The sequence below is a fragment of the Ammospiza caudacuta genome, chromosome 7, assembly GCF_027887145.1.
Source record: "Ammospiza caudacuta isolate bAmmCau1 chromosome 7, bAmmCau1.pri, whole genome shotgun sequence".
NCBI classification, from domain to species: Eukaryota; Metazoa; Chordata; class Aves; order Passeriformes; family Passerellidae; genus Ammospiza; species Ammospiza caudacuta.
In genome coordinates this window covers 7,523,685-7,545,482 of record NC_080599.1, presented here as the reverse complement: position 1 = coordinate 7,545,482, position 21,798 = coordinate 7,523,685, and the positions used below count along the sequence as shown (strand labels likewise).

The window sequence follows — 21,798 nt, the reverse complement described above, 5'->3', positions numbered from 1 at the left end:
GGGTTCCTTCCAAATGGGTAAAGCCCTATGTTCCCAAAGTCTCAGAGAAATCTACAGAAGCACCCCAGGTTGCTCATGCTGCCTGGAGAAGAAAACGCTGCATGCGTTCTCTGGAGGAAATTCCATTTAAGCCTCCTATCTGGAATAGTTTGTAATATATGTTTGTTTCAAGTTTTTGTACCAGTTTAGATCCCACTGTTTGTGTGTAGCCTCGAGATGCCATGAGATCGAGCCTGCTTCTCGTCCTACTCGTGATCATCCCACCTGCGATCTCCTGCATAGTGCCGCAACCCAAACCACATATGAACTACCTTGACAAAGGCTCTCGGACGTCAACAGAGAAACTGACAACTGGCTGAATGGACTGTTCAAAGGCTGGGGACTCTCCGGCTGGTTGGGATCTATTCTGAAAACTGTGTTTTTAGTGCTGTTTATTTTTTCTATAATTTTGTAGTTGTTACCATTGTTTTTGGACTAATCAAACACATGGTTCTCAAGTTAATTTCAAGCTCATCTCCCCCTCCTGAGGTCTACCATTTGGAAGCCCTCAGTGCTCCAATGGATGACCTAGAAGCCTCTGGAAGACACTGACCCTCCTGTAGAGGAAGAACTGATTTATCAACCATGGTTTGGCAATCATTCTGCACCACAAACACAGTCCTCTTCTTTTTAAACAAAACTAGGGGGAGATGTTGCAGTATATTGTAAACTTCCTTCCCCAGGTGTGCCAATACCTCTCTTCCCCTTCCCCCCTCGCCCCCTGCTGGGCTGTCAATCAAGTTTAACATTCCAGCAAGATGTCATGTGGTTGGTCAAGTTCAAAGGATGCCCCTCAGGCCCAGGGGTCATTGGCCTGTCTAGGTGTCATCCCCCCCTGAGACCCTGCCCCTCTCACCTGGTTGGGTGGCTCACCTGTTCCCTCCCCTTCCCCTGTCCCTGAGCTTAAAAAGGTGATCAGGCCATGCAGTTGGGATTCTGTTGGAGCAGTTGCTCACATTCACACCTCTGTAATCATGGAATAAACCTCTGGATATAAACCCTCCAGCAGAATCCATCTCCTTTTCCTCTTCACCATCGCCTGAAGCTTTCCTCCTGAGGTAAACAGAGTTCCTAACAAGCCTGGACTTGTTCAGTGCCCAGCTGCAACCACCAGCAAGCTAAAGGTATCTCTGGGGTGATAACACCACAGTTGCTGCCTTTGGCCCAGCAGCAAGGGTCAGACTGGCCCAGGCACATTCGCCCAGGTGTAGGGGAATTGAAGTTTCTCTTCAAAAGACTCTGTTCACCAGGGTTGGGGGAGGCCTGATAAGCTTAACATATACAGATTGGGAGTGGCCAGAAGATGCACAGGAGGTAAATGAACATTAATGAACATCACCCCCAGTGTGGTGAGACACCTGGACTGGGAAAAGATTGAGAAGGGAATCAAAGAATGAGGACTTAATTGACATCAGAGGCGAATGGAGCAATCATCAATAGGAGATCAAATACTAAGAATTGTGTAATTTAAGAGCAAAGAACATTAATTTCTTTGAGTTTGGTCTGTATAAATGTATGAGAAACATAGTAAAAAGCAATGTGTGATTGAATGATTTTCACTGTGCAACCCGGACATGTGTGGATGGAATGATTTCTATTGCACGTGCTGGCCACAATAACATCCTGGCAAGAATAAAGTAATGCCAAAATTCTGTAACACTGAGAAGATGTTGTTGGAGTTTCTGGTTTTCATGCAGTTTCAGTGTCAGTCCCAGTGAGGTCCATCACCAACACAGGCTCCTCCTGGACTCTTTAGAGAACTGGAGGCCACGATTGCACAGACCTCTCAGAGACTCCAAGGCAAATGCCAAACCCAAAGTCCTTTGAAAAACCTGCAGTCCCTGGGAGCATTACAGAGCCCCCAGGGCCATTCCTGAGCAAGGGTCCCCAGGGACTCATCCCAGCAGATCCCTGAGGCCAGGAGTGCGGGGAGGCAGGGGCTCTGTGCAGGCAGCTCAGATGCTGAGTAGAGCCTGGGCTGGCTGGAGGCAGCAGAAAGGCCAAGGCCTAAGCCCAGCCCTGGGGAAGGCAGATCCTGTCCCTCCTGTGTGCCCAGGGCTCAGCTGGGGGCACTCAGTGGAGGGATGCTGAGGGCAGGACAAGGGGCTGACAGTGCCCAGCCTGGCTGGGGCTGTGCCAGGAGGCCCCAGGGCCTCAGGACAAGGTGTCTCCTCACAGCGCTTGGTGGTGCAGACCCTGCTGTGCCCCAGGGCACCAAGACTTGGCTTCTCCTGGGCACTGCCAGCCCTGCCAGGGCCCTTGGCCATGTCCAGCACAGCTTGTCCTGCACTGTCCACAGCTGCTGCAGTGTCCCTGCAGGCTGCACACTCCCATCTTGCTGTCCCCTGGCTCTGCCCTGCCACTGCCAGCCCTGCCCTGACCTCTGCCCACGCTCACCCTCTGTGCCTGGGGACACACACAAGTGCACTGAGCTCATCCCTCTCCTTCTGGGTTCTTCTCCTGCCACAGTACTGCCCTGGGAGGGTTCATTTCTCACAGGAGCTGCTGTGTTTTTACTGGTGCATTTTATAGCTCTGCTTCTGCCTCTCTAGCAATTCTCTTTTCAAAGAGCTCTCCAATGAAAAGATTCATTGAATTGTGGAATAGCAGAGGTGAGAGGGGGCCCCTGAGCCCCCTTGGCCTGGGTGTGGCTGGCATGGAGTTCCCTTTGCCAAGACACCCCTGTCCTGCTGTGCTTGGCTCTCGTGGCTGCAGCAGGGTCGGTCCCAGACCAAGGCTTTGCCTGTCCCTGAGCAGGGCTGGCCCCACATGAGGCATCTCTGCAATCCTCCACCAATAGGCTGGGGTGGGCAGGTGTTCCTGGGGGCATAGGGATGGGACAGCTGGGCTGGACTGGCCCCAGGGCTCTTCCATTCCATGTGATGTCCTGATCAGCAGGGAAATGTGTGGGTCAAGAAGGTCTCTGGATTTTCTGTATTAATATATTTGTCTTCCAAAGCAACCATTATGTGTGCTGAACTCTTTTTTTCCCGTGGTTTTCCTTGCTTCTGAATTTGGCCTTTGCTTTTTAGTCCCTCCAGTATTAATCTCCCTTTATTATGACCCCCAATGTTTTCACCTTATTTTCTCCTGTTTTCTGATGAAGGAGGGACGGTGACAGAGACACTTGGCTGTCACTTGATGGCCAGGGGGGTTTAACTGCAGTCACCTTGACCAACTCTTCTCTTATGGGCACAGCCAACAATGTCAGGGCTCTGTCAGGTGCTCACCCCTGAGCTGGGCTCATGCCCTGCTCACAGCCCCAGGGCTGTCCAGGCACACGAGTCCTTCCCTTGCACACACACACACACACACACACAGAGTTCATTGCAGCATGGGCAGAGGCTCCCTGGGCTCCACTGTCAGTGCCAGAGCCTGGCAGGGACCTCAGCCTTGCGGGTGTCACCCTGCGCTGCCCTGCCCTGCCCTGCCCTTCCTGAGGTGCCCCACGGCCAAAGGGATGAACACGGGGAGCTCTGTGCTCAGGAGCTCATCCCAGCCCTGCACTCAGGGGTTCCCAGGGGATGTTACTCTCTGGAAGCTCCAGGAGCAGCTGAAGGTGTTTGTGCTCACTGGGTTTATGTCCCCTCACACACACAGGATGTTGAGGGCTGTGGAATGGCTGTGCACTGCAAACACGGACTCCTGACCCCGTCACTTGATGTCCCTCCATGGAGGGAAGAGCTATCTCTGTGACCTGGGGTGAGAGGCCACTGTTGTAGCAGTGCTGGCTTTGCAAGGGCACTGCTGGGACAACCCCATCCTGATCACTGCCACACTTCTGCTGGTCACTTCTGGTGACCAGCAGAAGTCCTCTTCAGGACCCTGTGTTGGGCACATCCCTGAGAGCAAACTGGGAAGAGGATTGAAGCTTTCAGGTCCTGCACTGGGGAGAGGCCCTTGCACAATGGAAATGCTGCTGCAGAGCCAGCTCTGTCCCAGAAGTGCCCATGCTCTGTCCCTGCCTGCAGTCCCTGGACAGTCACGCAGCAGGACAGGGACTGAGCTGGAAGAGCCCTGAGGCCTAAAACCAGCACAGGGGCACTGAAGGGGAGTGTGGAAGTGAAGGAAGGGGAGGTTATGGAGGAGAAGCCCTGGGGCTCCCTGGCAGGGAGGAACACTGGGGTTCCCTTTTCTCCTCCAGCTCTGCCCAGAGGCACCAACCCTGCAGCTCCAGAGAAGCCAGGGAGGAAAGAGGTCAGGCACATGTAGCAATACAGAGTTCTTTATTTTGTGTAAACACATAGGTAGTACAGAGGTAGTACAGATCCTGGTTTATACAGTCTCTGGGTGCGATACTAAAGAAAAATACTAAAATAAAAACAGTAGAGTCAAAAATTGTTGTGTGAACAAATTCACAAAAGTGTAACACCTGTGTAAATAGCAAAAAATACAGGACACAGAGTGAGAATTATTGAGTAACACCATAGAGCTATGTGGCAGAATGAGAGTTTATTGCTTCTGAAAAGCATTTGTCATAATTTTCCTCAGACCATTCTTGAGCTCCTGGTTCCTCAGGGTGTAGATGAGGGGGTTAAGTACTGGAGGCACCACTGAGTACAGAACTGACAGGGCCAGATCCAGGGATGGGGACGAGATGGAGGGGGGCTTCAGGTAGGCAAATGTGCCAGTGCAGAGGAATAGGGAGACCACAGCAAGGTGAGGGAGGCAGGTGGAAAAGGCTTTGTGCCGTCCCTGCTCAGAGGGGATCTTTAGCACAGCCCTGAAGATCTGCACATAGGAGAAAACAATGAACACAAAGCAGCCAAAAGCTAAACAGGAGCCAACAGCAAGGAATCCAACTTCCCTGAGTTTGGAGTGTGAGCAGGAGAGCTTGAGAATCTGTAGGATTTCACAGAAGAACTGGCCCAGGGCATTGCCATGGCACAGGGGCAATGAAAATGTATTGGCTGTGTGCAGCAGAGCATTGAGAAAGCCACTGGCCCAGGCAGCTGCTGCCATGTGGGCACAAGCTCTGCTGCCCAGGAGGGTCTCGTAGTGCAGGGGTTTGCAGATGGACATGTAGCGGTCGTAGCACATGACGGTCAGGAGGGAAAGCTCTGCTGAAAAGAAAAATACAAACAGAAATACCTGAGTAGCACATCCAGTGTAGGAGATGTCCCTGGTGTCCCAGAGGGAATTGTGCATGGCTTTGGGGACAGTGGTGCAGATCATGCCCAGGTCACTGAGGGCCAGGTTGAGCAGGAAGAAGAACATGGGTGTGTGCAGGTGGTGGCCGCCAATAATGGCGCTGATGATGAGGCCGTTGCCCAGGAGGGCAGCCAGGGAGATGCCCAGCAAGAGGCAGAAGTGCAGGAACTGCAGCTGCCGCGTGTCTTCCAATGCCAGCAGGAGGAAGTGCCTGATGGAGCTGCTGTTGGACGTTTCTTCGTTCTGGACATTGCGAGCTGTTCAAAGACAACATTGACAATTTGGACAAAGTATCTTCAGTGAATCCTATGCTATTTTCTTACACAAGCACTAAAAATTGCTTCCTTTTCTTTGGGAAAATTTCATTTCCCTTTTTTTTTTTTTAATTTGAGTGTAGATTTGGGCTGCTAGATTAGCTGTGTGGTTTTTAGAAGGGTCAGAAGTCCTGTTCTTAGCATTGCTCTCAGGCTGAACACTGGGGAGCCTAGAGAGAAAACAGGGCTCCCTGTGCCCCAGTGCAGTCAGACCTGCTGTTCCCACACAGGTGCCATTTGCTCATTTAACCTCCCTCTATTAAGGATGTACAAATTTAAAACTGTATTTAAAAATAATGTGGCCTTTTTGAAGACTCCTGTTTCAAAATCAATCTCTCCAACTCTTTGCTCTTTCCCTTTGTAGCTGGACAGGAATGGATACCAAGGGTTGCTCTGGCTCTCTGCTGCCTGAACTTGTGCCTACTGGGAGCTGTTTCTCTCTATCCAAGCCTTGTCCCTGCCTGTGCTGCCAGGGCCCAGCCCAGCCCTGGGGGCTCAGCTCTGCCCTGCAGACACCTCCCAGCACTGGGCACTGCCCAGGGGCATCTCCCTGGCAGCGGGGCCTTAAGGGCAGGCCAGAAAAAGAGAGATGCTGCAAGCCAAGGTGCTGCTGCTGCTGTCTGTTGGGAGAGGAGGCTGAGGAGGCACTTTCAGAGAGAGGGCAGAGGCCCATCTGCTGATGCCCAGGCTGACAGTGCAGGAGTTTCACTGACACAGCCAAAGCTGACAGCCCCTTTCCCTTCCCTTTAGGATAAAGCTGAGGCCAGCCCTGACCATGCAGCACCATCTCCACAGCAGGAGGAATCTGCCCTGATAGGGGTGGCTCTTTCCACCTCCAATTTCTCCCCTGCAGCGTCCATGGGGAGCTGCCAGGCAGGCTGAGAGCTGCCCCTGGCAGGTGGCACATGCCCTGGGCTGGCCAAGAGCCCTGAGGGCTGCAGGAGCTGCTCTGCAAGGACAACCCTGGGCAGCCCTGGCTGCAGCCCCAGCTTCACCCCCTGCAGCTGTTCCTGGCAGCAGGAGCCGTCCTGCCCTGTCCCTTTGACGGTGCCCAGGGCAGCCCTGCTCTGCAGCACATCCTCCTCCTCCTCCTCCTCCTGTGCCACAGAGAAACTGGGAGAGTCCTCCTGATACATCCCCCAGGCTGTGGGGTGTGCTGGCTTCAGGAGATCCTCCTGGAGCACGGGGGACATTGCCCTGCACCCACAGACTCACCATGCACAGGGCTGTGAAGATGTTTCCCCAAGTGAAGTCTCAGCTCAATGTCTTCCCAATCCTGACTGCCTTCAGCCTGTCTCTGCCTGGCTTCTGTCCCCTCAGTGCCTGCAGGCAGAGCCCTCAGCCCTGCTGGGCTGGGAGAGGAGCTGGTCCTGGGAAGAGCTGTTCCTTTAAAGCTCAGCAGCACAGACACAGCACAAGGACTTTAATGAGCCTCTTCGGGCATTGGTGGTGTCAGACTCAGTCCCTGAGGGAGTGTTGAAAAAACTTCTCAAGAACTCAAACTTTAATTGAAACTCCAAAGTTTTCCAAGTTTTAATGGGTACCACTGAGGGACACGAATGAGAAATTGTCCCCAGGTTCCAGCTAGAGCAGAACAGTGGAGGCAGTGAGGACAGCTGGGGACAAAGAAGGCAAAGGTGTCTCTGGAGCTGAGCAAAGATGGATGTGTTTGATGAATGCAAAGGGACAAGGCCTGAGCCCCAGCCCCTGTCCAGACAGATGCTGTCCCTCCCTCCTTGCTCAGGGCTCTTGCTGGGATGGGCACTGGCATGTGGGGATGTGCAATGCCAAGGGCAGGAGCATGGGGCGGCCCCTGCCAGGCTGCTGAGCAGGGACGAGGAGGCAATGAGGCCCCAGGCCTGATAGGGTCATTTGTCTCCTGCTTCTGCCTCAGGCCCAGGCCCAGCAGCCATGGCCAAAGTGCTGCCCAAGTTGGCTCTGGCAGGGCTGTCTTGCAGCTGCTACCCATCCCTGTGCCCTGTGCAGCCCAGGCTGTGCTACGGTGTCCCTGTCTTTCGCCTCTGTCCCTGCAGGCTGTCAGCATCCCCCAGCTGCCCCACCTGGCTGGGCCGTTCCTTTGCTGACAGCTCTGCTTTCTGCCTGCCTCTGCCTGCCCACACAAAGCCTGGGGCTGACTCAGACTCCTTCTGGGGGATGTTCTGCACCACAGCCCTGTCTGAGAGTGAAATTCCTGTCTCATCATGTCCTGCCTGGATCTCCCCAGCTGCATTTGTGCTACCATTTCTCTATCTGGCTCTTTCCCACTGTGGAGAAAAAGCTCCACCATTTCTGAATCCACCTTTTAAGCCCTGACAGGCCACTCCTGTTCTGTCCTTAGTCTCTTCACAACTCAGACTAGGCACATCAGCCTCCATATATTGGTTATATTCTTTAGGCCTGCAAACCCCAGCCTGGGAGATCTTTGAGCCCTCTCCATGGTGTTTTCAGATGTCTTATTCATATCCAGTTCCTGGACGTTTGTTGAGATAAACATCAGGATTTTAATGTAAGAATAGAAGTTTCCGGGCTGATAATCGCTGGCTTCCTGGATTGCTGGGTCTACCTAAGAGTGATTATCACCTTGACAATTACATCTACAAGATAATTGACAACGTCACCATGATGCATGTGAATGCTGACTTCCTCGAAGTTGACTGACAACATCGAGACCCCTGGACTGAGTCTTTGTCTACCTCTGCACATGTAAAGCCACAGTTATGCATGTGAAGAGACGCAAAGAACATTCGGTCATGTCTGCCTCGGGAAGAATAAACTATAAACTAAATTGGTGCACGAAGCAGCATTCGTGAACACAAGGAGACTCTGACATTCGGAGGTCAGATCTGTGTTCACCCAGTGCTGATCCTGGGCTCAACGCTGACCCGTGGCTGAGGTGTTTTCGATGACCGAACTTCGGTCTCACAGACAAATTAATAAATCTTTGCTAAATTTTCTTATAAGTTTGGCTCTCGATTTGATCATGTAAAATAGGATGGAACAGCACAGACTACTGAAAAGATTCCAGCTGGTCTCAGGGCCCAGAGAAAGCCAAAACTGTTTAACTTGGTATTTGGTGGTCCATGTCTGTATAAAAGAATGCTCTAAAATGTCAGCTTTCAAGAAAATGTCCTAGGTTGATGTTTCCTGTGCTGGTGAGAGTCTTTTAAACCCAGCCTTCTCCTGACCTCTCTGCTGTTGCAGTTCCATAGACAGAGGCTGTTTTCTCTTACCCCCTGCCATGGTCAAGCTGGTGTTCAGCCATCTCCAGGACAGCAGGGCCCGATCCCACATCACTGAGACCTGGGAAGGCAAAATCAATTACTCCAAATGTCCCTCCTTGCTGCTTCTTGCCAAACATTTGACCCTGGCACTGGGGTTTGGACTGGTTGCTGCAGGAAAAGGGAAAACCCTGTGACATTTAGGGGTACATGGAACCAAGGAAACCCCTCTGACACTTTGGGGTTTGATGGAACCAAGGGCCATTTGTGACACAGAGGTGCCACATGGAGCCAAATATCCATTGTGACAGTTTGGGATCTCATGGAACACATTGTTTGTTGCCACAATGCGGATCCAAGGAGACCATGGTGTTGCTCGTTGTTTATGCAAAGCTTTTGCATTAATCACGGAATCATGGAGCCCATTGTGACAGAGCAGGGCCTCATGGAACCAAAGAGCCATGGTGACACTTGGAACTAAGGATACCACTGTTGAGTACAGAACCTCATGGAACGAAAAGTCCATTGCCACAGAGCAAGGCCTCATGGAACCATGGAGTGCAAAGGTCTAGAACATTTCCTGCACAGTTCTGCCTTGGGTGAATGGAACATTATTGGTGGCAGCTTGGTCTTGGCACACACCTGAGCAGTGTGTCTGATTTCAGTGGGGAAACTCAGGAGTTTTAAGTTGCTTCAAAAAATACACAAAGGGCAAACCCCTCTTAGGCTGAGTGCAGCCAGCTCTCCAAGCACAGCAGGTCCCAGGGGAGTGAGGACGCACAGAATGGGGCTGGGCAATGTGGAGCAAGGTTGTCCACACTGGGTCAGAGCTCCAGGCACAGCTTCTGTGAGCAGGCCAGAGCTGCTGAGGAGAGACCCTGGGTCAATATCAATCACAGAATGCTGCAATTGTCTGCTCCAAAGACAGTAGTAATAAAATACATCCTTTAAAATAGGAGTGGATATTTTTTAGAAGCTCTTTGAAATATTTCTCCATAACTGGAGTAGGAGACCTAGAAACCTAGGAGAGCCAAGGACAGTGTTGCAGCTTCAGGCCCAAGAAGTGCAAACAGTGATTTGACGAGAGCAGGCAGGGAGGATGGGACTTCATAACCTGAAGTTGTTATTGGACAATTAACCCCAATATAGAAATGGACCAAAACTTGTAAAAATGTTAAAATGTGTGACCCATTGTCCATCTTGGGTGTACCTTTAGCCGGGCTCTTGTACTGCCCTGGGTGTATCCTTTGAAGGCCTTTTAATAAATCCCTACTTTATTCCTGTAACACTGTCCAGTCTCTGTTCTAGGCAGCCTCTCAAGGCATCAAGGCCTGGCTGGCTGGGCCACCTGGGGCCACTTGACAGGTCCAGCTGTCCCCTGGCATGTTGAGGGCTGCTGCCCATCAGCCCCTGGAGCACTGGGGCTCTGGGCTCTCCTTCCTTTGGAAAGAACTGTCCTTCTCCTCTAGGTGCCTATGGCCAAAATCAGCATTCCTCCTCCAAATTTCCATATATGCAAGGATTGTTCCCAGATGAAATCATCCAGGACAGACAGATCTGCCTGTCTTGGCCACCCAGGGGCCACATCTCATCTGCCTTCGAAACACTGGGACTATGTGCTTTTCTTTCTTATGGCAAAAAAGCACCTTTCACATCCAGGCACCCATGGCCAAAGTTGGGAATCCACCTCCAGAAATCCCTATTTCCAGGGATTTCTCCCAGACAAATGCTTCCAGGAGAAACAGGACTGGCTGGCCTTGGCTTCCTGAGGGCTGGTTCTCCTCTGCCTTTTGTTTTGTGGAGAAAAGAAGAAACCTTTACAACCTTTGTAAAAGTTGTAAAGCCCGGTATGCTTTTATTACGACCAAGCAGAGGAAATCCTCCTCAAAAGGCATGCCTACCCCTGGAGATCTCAGGTCTCCTTTTATCCCCCTTCCAAATGCATATGCACACAGTTTCACAATAGGCTCATACATATTCATTCCATGTGACATTTATCTCCAGTTTTTCTTTATCAAAGGAATTCCTGGGACAGGGCAAATCAACCTTGTGGTCGTTTCTGTTTTTTGTTTTTTTTTTTCCTGTCTCCTCACTGTCTCTGCCCTGAAGTTTTTCCTTCAGCTTTGGCCTGACAGACTTTTCACCTCTCCTAGACACTTCACCTAATTCAGAATGGATATCTAGTCTGTCTCATTCCCCCCTTTCCTTGGAAATAAGTAAATTCTTCTACTTAATGCAAACCCTTATGACAATAAGTGACTTTTAATGCTTCACCATGTACGTTTGACAAAGAGGTTAGTACAGCTATTCGTTGTAGTATTCTCCAGTTCCAAATTAACAATATAATAGATAATCCTAAGCTTATCCCAGCTAATATCAACAAAACTACAATGGGGTGGCACAACTTATTAAGGATTCCATTTGCAGTAGGTGACCACCCAAAGATCACATCCCACCAGTGATGATCCATATTTTGTTTTATTCTTTGTAGAATTCTGGTTATCTCTTTGTATCATGTTGGACAGTAATTAAGGATTTCTTTCCACTTTTTTGGATTTCCTTCAAGATTTCCAATAGGTCTTAGTGCTTAATTAATTGTTTCACTAATGTAAGGTTCATCCCAATAGGGGTAGGTGATAGTCTGTGATACATTGTGTAATTGGTTTTAACCAACTGGTGGGATGTCACTGGTACCAAATACGAAAAATTACGCCCAATAATCTTAAAAAAATTACAAATACAGAAATTAGAATGATTTCTACTAGACAGAATAACATCATTGCTATCACTTTTTACAGCAGCACAGGCAGTTCTCAGGCATACACACTCTTTTCCAGTATATACGAGCACAGTTTTCTGGTCAGTGACTGGAGGAATTTCAAAGTGGCAAATACTCTGTTCAGTGTCTAAACACACATCCTGAGCATTAACAGTATTGCTTTCCCAAATGAATCCCATCTGTTCTCTAGTCATGAAGGATTCTAAGTTTAATGTCTGCCACTTTTCATTCATCGTTCGCGTCCATACTCTATGTTCTGAAAGATAGAGTATTGTTTTTTCATGGTTTAATCCTAGGGCAATGATGGGATGGATAACATAAACAGTGGCATTATATATGGTAAGCACAAAGGCAGTGGCCGCATTACAAACAGGATCATAGGTGAAATTCACTAGTCTGCCAGGACTGAAACTTCCTTTCAAAATCAATTGCATTATCTCACACAATTTTCCGAATTTCAGCTGGAAAAAAAACTTCACTCCTTTCCCATATAATCAGAACTGCTGTTGCCTGCATCCATAACTGTGCTTGTATACAATTGAAAGCTAAAGACACATTATCTCGAACTGTACTAAGTGCTTCTACTATTAACTTGTGGTCTTGGTCCCCGGCCTTTTCATACTTCCTTACTTTGGCAGTACTTTTGAAATCTGTCACTGACTAGTTCCTAATGTCAATAGAGATTACTATAAAGGCTGCTTCAATTTTGTTAGGCTACCTGCTGCAGTGGCCAGTTTATTCATCAGTATTTCTGAATCAATTCCATTTAAAACTCCTAATCTTGTCTCAAATATGCCAGTTGGATCCTTTCTTATTCTGATCCTGAGATATGCCTTTCTTTGTAACCATGTTGTCCAGTCCTCAAAGGATGTTTTTAGGATGGAGGAGCATGCTGGTTGGATTTTTGAGATGTTAATTTGCATTATCAACTCCACACGTTTGAGAGACCATTCTGGAGTGAATAATAGCTGTTGTTCACTCACATTCTTTACTACATTGGGGCCTGTTTCATACACTTTATGGTTCAAGTTTGGGTAGAGTCTGAACTAGTAGGGGTTGTATAAGGTCCTGCTGTTGTAAAAAGTGCAGTGTCTCCTTTGAATTTAAATGAAAGTCTGATAGCAACTTGAGCTCAAAGGCAGGTCACTTCTACAGGCTGTATCAAGGTGAAATTACACCAACAGTCTGATTCACTTAGGCTATCACAGACTTCCTGGTGTTCATATACACCAGGGGAGGTTAAGACACTAATTACATCTGGTCTCTCATAAGCCGTCCTATTTATGACCTGGCACCCTACTTTGATTTCTTCTTCTCTGATTCCTTTAAGTGCCCACAGTTCCCATTCCTGCCGTTCTTGCTCCTCATATACCTGATTCTCATGAATTACTACAGTGGATAGGTTTAAATCTTTTATCTCAGAAGGTTTTCCCATGGATCCAGTGTACTGATTAAAAGCCTGGGACCAAGTTCATTCAGCATTACTTTGGATAGAGGTACTCTTTAGTTCTGAGACTTCAGTTACAATTACATACAAAACAATTCTGTAAACTAAAGTATGAACTACTCCAGACCGCAATATACTCATTTTGCCCAAGTAAGTTTTCGTCTCAGTTCATTCTCTTCTGGTATTACTCTCCAAGGGACTTCTAGGGCTTTCTTCACTCGAGAGTGATGGATCCAGGCATTCTGATCCATGATTTTGATTGCAGTGAAGGTGGTGAGAAGTACTTGCAGGGGTCTCTCCCACTGTGGTTCCGAAGTCTTCTCTGTAAGAGACTTAACATATAAATCATCCCCAGGCTATCTAACTCCCTGCTCTGAGTTCCAGCCACATGTTTCTCAATTTCTCTGAGCTGTTTGCTTAATGCCACCATGTAGGTGGACATTCTGGACATTCCCTTTGTATTCTATATGGTCTTCTATAAGACATTCCAAAAGGACTCAGCATTCCTTTAGCTCAAGGTTTAGTTTGAATTTGCAATAGTTCTAGTGGAAGAGCTTGGGCTAGGGTAGATTAACTTATTGCCCCAGTCTTATTCATTTTCTCCACCTGGCCGCTTGATTGGGGGTGGTATGGGGTGTGAAGTTCCTAATCTATGCCCAGATGGCTACTAATCTGTTGCACTATTTTGGAAATGAAATGTGATTCTTTATCTGAGGATATCGTGGCCGGAACTCTGAAGCGTGGTATTATTTCTTGTAAAAATAATCTGGTCACCTCTTGAGCTTTGACAGTTCTGGTGGGGAATGTTTCTGGCCACCATGAAAATGTATCTATCAATACCAGTAAATACTGATACCCCCCTTTCCTTGGGAGTTCTGAAAAGTTAATTTGCCACTACTGTGCAGGCCCATGGCCTCTCCCAGTCTGACCCAGTTTCGGCCGGGAGGTATTTTTGGGGTTAGTCTGGAGGCAAGGATCACATTGTCGGCTTACCTGAGTGCTAGTGGCATATAAATTCCTGACAACGATTCTTTCAATCAGATGTGTGTTCTAGAAAGCCTGTGGAAATTACTACTTCAAAGTCAACACTTAATTTCAATGCACTCTGTATCACTGGCAGCCTTGGTCATTTCGAGAAAGGAGCCACACTCTATAAAAGGCTTTTAAGTAGTTAGGCCCTAGTGTGTTTTCTAGTGCCCTTCCTTCACTAGTAACCACGAAAATGGGCAGGGATTACTAGCTCTTTTCCAATGGTAGCCCACCCCTTGCAGTTGTACGTCTCTTTTGATTAGTATTATTGTATTATGGCTTACCTTCGAGGAAAATCTGTACCTCACCCTTTACTGCTTTCTTTGCCTCTCCATCCGCCAGCTCATTTCTTTCCTTCAATTTTAAGCTCACTCTCTGGTGTGCCTTAATATGCTTTTCCAGGTAGCTGAACTGCTTCCAGCAGCTGGATTGTCTCCTCTTTCCCTGTGAGGTCAGCAGTCCCCTCTCCTTCCAGATGGCTCCATGTGCTTGTATGACTCCAAATGCATACCTCGAGTCTGTATAGATGGTTATTCTCCTCCCTTTTGCCCTTTCCAGGGCACGGGTCAGAGCAATTATCTCAGCCTTCTGCGCAGAAGTCCCTGTTGGTAAGGGTCCAGACTCGATTACCTCTCTGTAGGTGGTCACTGCATACCCAACATGTCACTTCCCATTGGCAACATAGCTGCTCCCATCAGTGAACCAAGTCTCTGCATTGTCCAGAGGAGTGTCCTTTAAGCCTGGGCTGCTGGAGTAGGTAGCTTCAATGGTCTCTAGGCAATCGTGGTGTACTGCTTCTCCTTGATTTCCGCTGAGAAAGGAAGCTGGGTCGACAATAGAGATAGTCACCACTATCTCTACATCATCTTGCTCTACCATGATGGCCTGGTATCTCAGAAACCTCTGCGGTGAGAGCCAGTGGCCACCCTTTACTTCCAGTACTGTGGACCCTGTATGGGACACTAGCACAGTCAATTTTTGTCCCAGGGTAAACTTGGGTGCCTCTTGAAAATTCAGCACAACTGCTGCTAGAGCTCTGAGGCAACCTGGCCAGCCCTTGGCTGTTGCATCTAGTTGCTTAGAGAATTAAGCAACTACCCTTTCAGTATGGACCCAAGTCCTGAGTCAATATTCCAATTTCTTGCGTGGAAAAATAGAAAGAATGGTTTACTTACATCTGGAAGTCTCAAGGCTGGAGCTGATATGAGGGCACTCTCTAGCTGGCGAAAGGCCCGTGTGGCGTCTTTTGTCCACTGGAGATCTCAGTTTCCATTGGCAATAAGAGCATAGAGGGGTCTGACGAGCAGTTCATAATTATAAACCCAAAGCTGGCACCACCCGTCCATGCCTAAGAAGGTTCGGAGTTCTTTCATTGTCTGGGGTTTCAGGGTTTGGCATAGGGCTTCCCTGCCTTAAAGTCTGCTGCTCAGCACTCACTTCTTACCCCAGGTAGATTACCTTCTGTTTCACTACCTGTGCCTTTTTCTTTGAGACTCTGCATCCTTGGAGTCCTAGGAAATTCAAACGGCTTACCGTCCATGCTTCTCTCGCTTCCCTCGTCCGAGTGGCTACTAGAAGATCATCCACATGCTGCAACAGCCTCCTTTCCTTTTGTGAAGCTTCCCGGGACTCTGGGTCTTTGCAAGCTGTTCTCCAATCGGAGTGGGGAATCTTGAAGCCTTCAGGGACATGGACTATGTGAGCTTGTGTTTGAATGCAAAAATTTTCTGGCTGGCTTCGTGGATAGTTAGGCAAAAGAAGGCATCTCTTAGGCCTAAAACAGGGAACCAGGTTAGCTCAGGTGTTAAACAAGTTAGTAAAGTATATGGATTTGCTACCACAGAGTATAAATTCTGTGTTATCTTATTGACAGTCCTTAATCCAGTACTATCAGTTATTGGGCTGATTCCTTCCTTATCTTCCTTTTGAGGGTACTATTCAGTTCTCACTAGTTGTGTTCTTTCCTTAAACTTGATGCTCATGGGGGAGCATCTTTCAGTCTCCCTGGTACAGCAGAGGCCCATACCCTTGAAAACACTTATTTACTTATTCTAATATCTCCTTACTAATGTCTTTCTTAATTTCAGTGTCTGTTAATGTTAAGCCTTACATCTTTATATTATTTGCCTTCAGACTAACCTTTCTCATTTGAGAATGTTTAGCAAATTGAGCGAATTGTACAAAAGCTTTTAGGTACACATAGTACACATGTTACTTTAAAGGTTTGCACAGGTATGCCTTCTCAGACTGGCCAGTTGTTCATTCCCCACACTACAACATAAACATTCTCCAGAGGTATTAAAGCTTTATTTAAAACTGAATATATGACCCTTGTGTCGACAAAAATTCTTCCCTTTTGGAGAGGTCATCTTTACCCTTCCTCCCTTACCTTGGGAGGATCCTTTAGCAAATCATATGTACTCATTTTGCGAACTGTGATTGCTTTGCATTTCAGCATGATAATCCTTGCCTGATTTCATACATTGCTATCTTATGCTGCACGCTGAACAACAGGTTTGATTTACTTTCTCTTTGCCTTGTTTTCCTTTTCAAGGGCCAAGACCAGAGGGCGGTCTGATCTTACAGTCACTTTGCCATTCTGGGTGATTTCTTAAAACAAAAAGACATTTCAGCATACAAAAACCCCATCCCACTTATCTTCCTATTTTAAAACAGTACTAACTGCAATGAAGTATTATAAATCTTTTTTTTTTCTGAGCTGCTCCTACTGGCAGCCTTCTCCCAGTGAGCCCCTCCCAAAAGGGGCTAATTTAGGATCCTCTTTGCTCTGGTCAGTTCTCATTACCTCTTTCTCCCTGCCCTATCTCGCTTCCACTCAAACCTCTTTTCACAGACCTTCACAGCAGTTTCTCAGTTTTCCTCCTACACACACACACAGCTCCAGGTGGCAGGTATCAGATGTGATTCCCACACACAAGCTCTTAAGACCTTAGGTTCTGTATCCGCTTGATCAGAAACCTCTAATTTGCCCTCAGGGCATGTGCCCTGACACTTATTAGAACTAGTGTTTCTCACAAACACCGTGCTGCAATAATACCTGCACATCCAGCTTTTGCCCACAGGTCATTCCCATGTTCCCTGGGGAGATAGGGCAGCCAGAGCTGTGCCTGTGCCCAGGGGACAGCCACTGTTGCCTCATGCAGCGTGCCAGCCTCTTGATGCACCAAAGGCTCCCCGAAATTGCCCGCAAAGGCAGGCTATTCTGTTTATTACAGAGAACTTTAAATCCCTACAGATTGTTTCCAGTCCAGACTTACTGCAGTACCAGCTGAAGTCTCATAAATCTTATAAATCTCATTAACTAATTCATCTCATTCATCTCTTCTATATAATCTCTGTTTTACAAAATATCAGTCTTTTCTAGTTCTCTTCTTGCACAATCTAATTAAGCACTGTGTCTACTTACACTTGTTTTACTGCTTTGCAAAAAGGCTGTGCTAGTCACAGCCAAAACTCTGATATGCCCACAGACACAGACACACGCACCCCCCCCCTTTATCTCAAATTCACTATAACCAAGGCTTGAATTGCTGTGAGCGGGAGAATTCTTGGAATTCCTTTAACTCGCTTTATCATTGTTAAACATAAATCACCGTACTATAGTTCTCCTCTGTAAAATGCCACTCTTGTTGCAACAAAATCTTAAAATCTCCACAAACAGTACTATACAATCTGAGAATCAAATTACCACAATGCAGCAGAAGAAAATCACCACACAAAATCACTGGGAAAGGGCATATTTCTCAAAGTGCTCACTTTTCTCAACACAACACAGCATAGCATAATTCAGCATTTACTCACATCAATTTTCCTGGACACAATCAGAATAACAGCACACAGTCTAGAGATCAAGTCCAAACATCCAAGGCAAAGGAACTCTCTGAGCTCATACTCAGGGTTAAAATGTACCAAATCTACACAAATCACTTCATTTAAACACAATAAATACCATCACTGTCGTTCCTCCACTCGCTTCTCCACAGGGCACTTCTCTCCCTGCCCCCGCAGCCTGCTGCAGCCGGTGCCTCAGGCCTCACTCGCTGCTTCAAACACGGGTAATACTCACCACCCCCCCTGCACTGTAGGGCACTGTAGATCTACTCTCTTTTATATACCATACACTTATACACTTGCACGATTAGAAACACAGTGCACTGACCACAAAATGCATTGACCATACAGAGACAGTGTCTGGACATCACACACACACACAAACAAAACACACACGGGCTCAGCAGTTCTGCTCTATCAGAACAATGAACCCCCAATACACACATACACAGGTCCACCCAGCTCACCCATAGAGCCACTAGCAGTTCCGCTCTATCAGAACGATGAACCCCGTCTCTAATACAGCTGCTCTATCAGCTGAACCCAGACGTCTCTGGGTGGTTTACTCCCTTGCTCTCATTTCCCTCCCCCGGGGGCCCCTCAGTACATACCATATCTTCCTCCGCAGGCCAGCAGGTCCTTGTCTGTCCTCGCAGGTGGCAAGTTGAGACGAGCGGAGCCCCACCAGGAAAAAATCCTAGGGCGTGCCTTGGAGGTCCGTCTATCCCCCCTGCCCCTGCGGGGACAGAGAACTCCCGCCTGGCTCGCCATAATGTTTTGTGGAGAAAAGAAGAAACCTCACCACTTTGTAAAAGTTGTAAAGCCCAGTATGCTTTTATTAGGACGTGCGCCAGACGCAAGTCCCCCAACAAGGCATGCGTACCTCTGAAGACTTTAGGTCTCCTTTTATCCCCCTTCCAAAAGCATATGCATACAGTTTCACAATAAGTTCATACATATTCATTCCGTGTGACATTTAGCACCAGTTCTTCTTTATCAAAGGAATTTCTAAGTCGGGGGCAAATCAACCTTGTGGTCTTTTCTGTTTTTCTTTCTCTGTCTCCACGCTGTCTCAGCATGCGAGTTTTTCCTTCAGCTTTGGCCTCACAGACTTTTCACCTTTCTTAGACACTTCACCTAATTCAGAATGGATCTTTACTCTGTCTCAGGCTGATGGCATTTGTGTTCCCTCAGGTTCATGTCCCCACAGCAACAGCATGGGGGTGCTCCCCCTGCTGTGTGCAATGCAAACAGGGGCTGCTGAGCCAGCGCTGCCGTGTCTGTGACTGCAAGGATGGGACACCTGTGTGAGCTGGGGGAGAGGCCACGGCTGCAGAGGGGGGATGTTGTTGGCAGCTCCATCAGGACGCTCTGGGACGCTGCCCTGGGCTGTGCAGCGCACTGGGGATGGATCAGCCCCTGCTCTGCTGCTCCTTCCCATCTGCCACAGGGCCCTTGCAGAGCCCCAGCCATGCTGTTTACCCCCAGCCTGCCCACGTCCAGCCTGGGACTGCTCACGGAGGTTTTCTGTACTGAGCATTGGCCTGGCCGTGTTCTTGAGAGAGCCTGGGCAAGGAGCCTGGAGCCCCCAGGGCCTGGGCTGAGGCATCAGCGCTGCCTCAGCAGTGCCCATGGCCTGTCCCTGCTGCAGCCCCAGCACTGCCACCCCCAGGGCTGTGCCCGGCCCCAAGAGCACTCAGTCCCTACAGGAACACCAGGGCCACCAGGGCAGCGGGGCAGGGCCACGGCAGCAGCACTGGCAACACCAAGTGCGGCTGCTGCTGCTGGGCACAGCTGCTGGGCCTGCACTGATCTGCCCACAGCTCTGCACACAGACATTGCTGCTGCAGCTCCAGAGAAGGCAACAAAAGGGCATCTCTGCAGAAAACTCTGCTGGGAGATCCTTTAGTTTATTTAAAGCCACCAAGAGTGCAGCCCCTCATTGACACAGTCTGTGGCCACAATTAAAGGTGGAAAGAAACAAATGGGAAATGGCAGAAAGGATGACATGTGTTTGTGGATAATAGAAAAAAACTAAAGCAAACAAAACATACTTCCACACTGAAGCCAATAAGAAGTATCAAAGATGATTTTATTAGAAGTGATTGGCAGAAATTGGTCGTCAGTTTAATGCTTCTGAAACCATCCAGTCATCAGTCTCCACACTGCAGCCTTGAGCTCCTGGTTCCTCAGGCTGTAGATGAGGGGGTTAAGAGCTGGAGGCACCACTGAGTACAGAACTGACAGGGCCAGATCCAGGGATGGGGAGGACAGGGAAGGGGGCTTCAAGTATGCAACTGCTACACTGCTGACGAACAGGGAGAGCACAGCCAGGTGAGGGAGGCAGGTGGAAAAGGCTTTGTGCCGTCCCTGCTCAGTGGGGATCCTCAGCACTGCCCTGAAGATCTGCAAATAGGAGAAAACAATGAACGTAAAACAAACAAATACCAAACAGGCACTTACAGCAAGAAGCCCCAGTTCCCTGAGGTGGGATTTGGCACAGGAGAGCTTGAGGATCTGTGGGATTTCACAGAAGAACTGGCCCAGGACATTGCCATGGCACAGGGGCAGGGAAAATGTATTGGCTGTGTGCAGCAGCGAATAGAGAAAGGCAGCGGCCCAGGCGGCTGCTGCCATGCGGGCACAAGCTCTGCTGCCAAGGAGGGTCCCGTAGTGCAGAGATTTGCAGATGGACACGTAGCGGTCATAGCACATGATGGTCAGGAGGAAATACTCTGTAGTAGCGCAGAAAACAAAAAAAAAGAGCTGAACAGCACATCCTGTGTAGGAGATGTCCCTGGTGTCCCAGAGGGAATTGTGCATGGCTTTGGGGACAGTGGTGCAGATGGAGCCCAGGTCACTGAGGGCCAGGTTGAGCAGGAAAAAGAACATGGGCGTGTGCAGGTGGTGACCACAGGCTACGGCGCTGATGATGAGACCGTTGCCCAGGAGGGCAGCCAGGGAGATGCCCAGCAAGAGGCAGAAGTGCAGGAGCTGCAGCTGCCGCGTGTCTGCCAATGCCGGCAGGAGGAAGTGCCTGATGGAGCTGCTGTTGGACATTTGCAATGCCTGGGCATGGGGATCTGTAAGGAAAGTAATCATGGAATAGTTGTGTTTGGATGGGACTTTAAATATCCCAGCACAGCCTGGGGGCACTTTCCCTCCACTGCCTGCCCAGGGCTCTGCTGCCTGGAGCTGTCCCTGCCAGCAGCTGCTTCCCTGTGCCCAGGACTGAGCCCTGCCAGTGCTGCCAGAGCCCAGCCCAGCCCTGGGGGCTCAGCTCTGCCCTGCAGACCCCTCCCAGCTCTGGCACTGCCCAGGGCCTGTTCTGGCTCTGCAGGCTCTGATGGCAATGTCAGAACAACCTTGAGGAGCCTGGAAAAGTGACAGTGATGCTACCTCTAAGAGGCCCTCTGCTGATTGCTTTAACAGCCTCATTTTTTCAGATCTGTGAGATTTTTTTTTTAAATTCCCAACTTGAACTGAGAGATCAATATCTATGTGCAATTTCCCATCCAGGCAGCCCAGAGCAGTAGATTAAAAAAGCAGAATTTTCCATTTAATGCAGCTCTTGCCTTGCTGTGCTCCCTCTATAATCTACTTGGAAATGTTCTGCAGTTAAATGTCATGCTGGGAAGCAGTCCTGAACAATGCAGCATCCTCACCACACAAGGAGAACACTTCCAAGCCTGACAAGCTGTCTCCTCCCACCCAGATCTTGTCCCCCAGTGCTGGGAGCAGCTGCCTTGGCTGGCTGAGAGCTGTCCCTGGCAGGCAGCAGAGTCCCTGCCCCAGCACAGCACCCTGGGCTGCAGGACCCTGCTCTGCAGGACAGCCCTGGGACCCCTGGCTGCTCTGCACAAGACACAATCAGAGAATGTACTCACAAGGTCTGTAGGCATTGGGATGTTCCAGCTTTAAGAGATGGCTTCAAGAGCTGCAGCTGCATTGTCATGCAGCCAGAGGTTC

General features: G+C 48.9%; 2 protein-coding genes across 2 annotated transcripts; both read right to left on the bottom strand.

The window, feature by feature from the left end:
• Positions 1 to 3,856: 3,856 nt before the first annotated feature.
• LOC131559615 (olfactory receptor 14J1-like) lies at positions 3,857 to 5,043 on the bottom strand (the record flags this gene model as incomplete). The annotated part of the gene is made up of 2 exons (XM_058808031.1): positions 3,857 to 3,892; positions 4,582 to 5,043. Coding segments are annotated over 2 exons (498 nt in total), but the record flags the coding sequence as incomplete, so codon positions are not given.
• Positions 5,044 to 19,956: 14,913 nt separating this feature from the next.
• Positions 19,957 to 20,889, bottom strand: LOC131559842 (olfactory receptor 14J1-like). The gene has a single exon (XM_058808351.1). It carries the CDS (start codon positions 20,887 to 20,889, stop codon positions 19,957 to 19,959), a length of 933 nt encoding a protein of 310 aa, XP_058664334.1.
• Between the last annotated feature and the right edge of the window lie 909 nt (positions 20,890 to 21,798).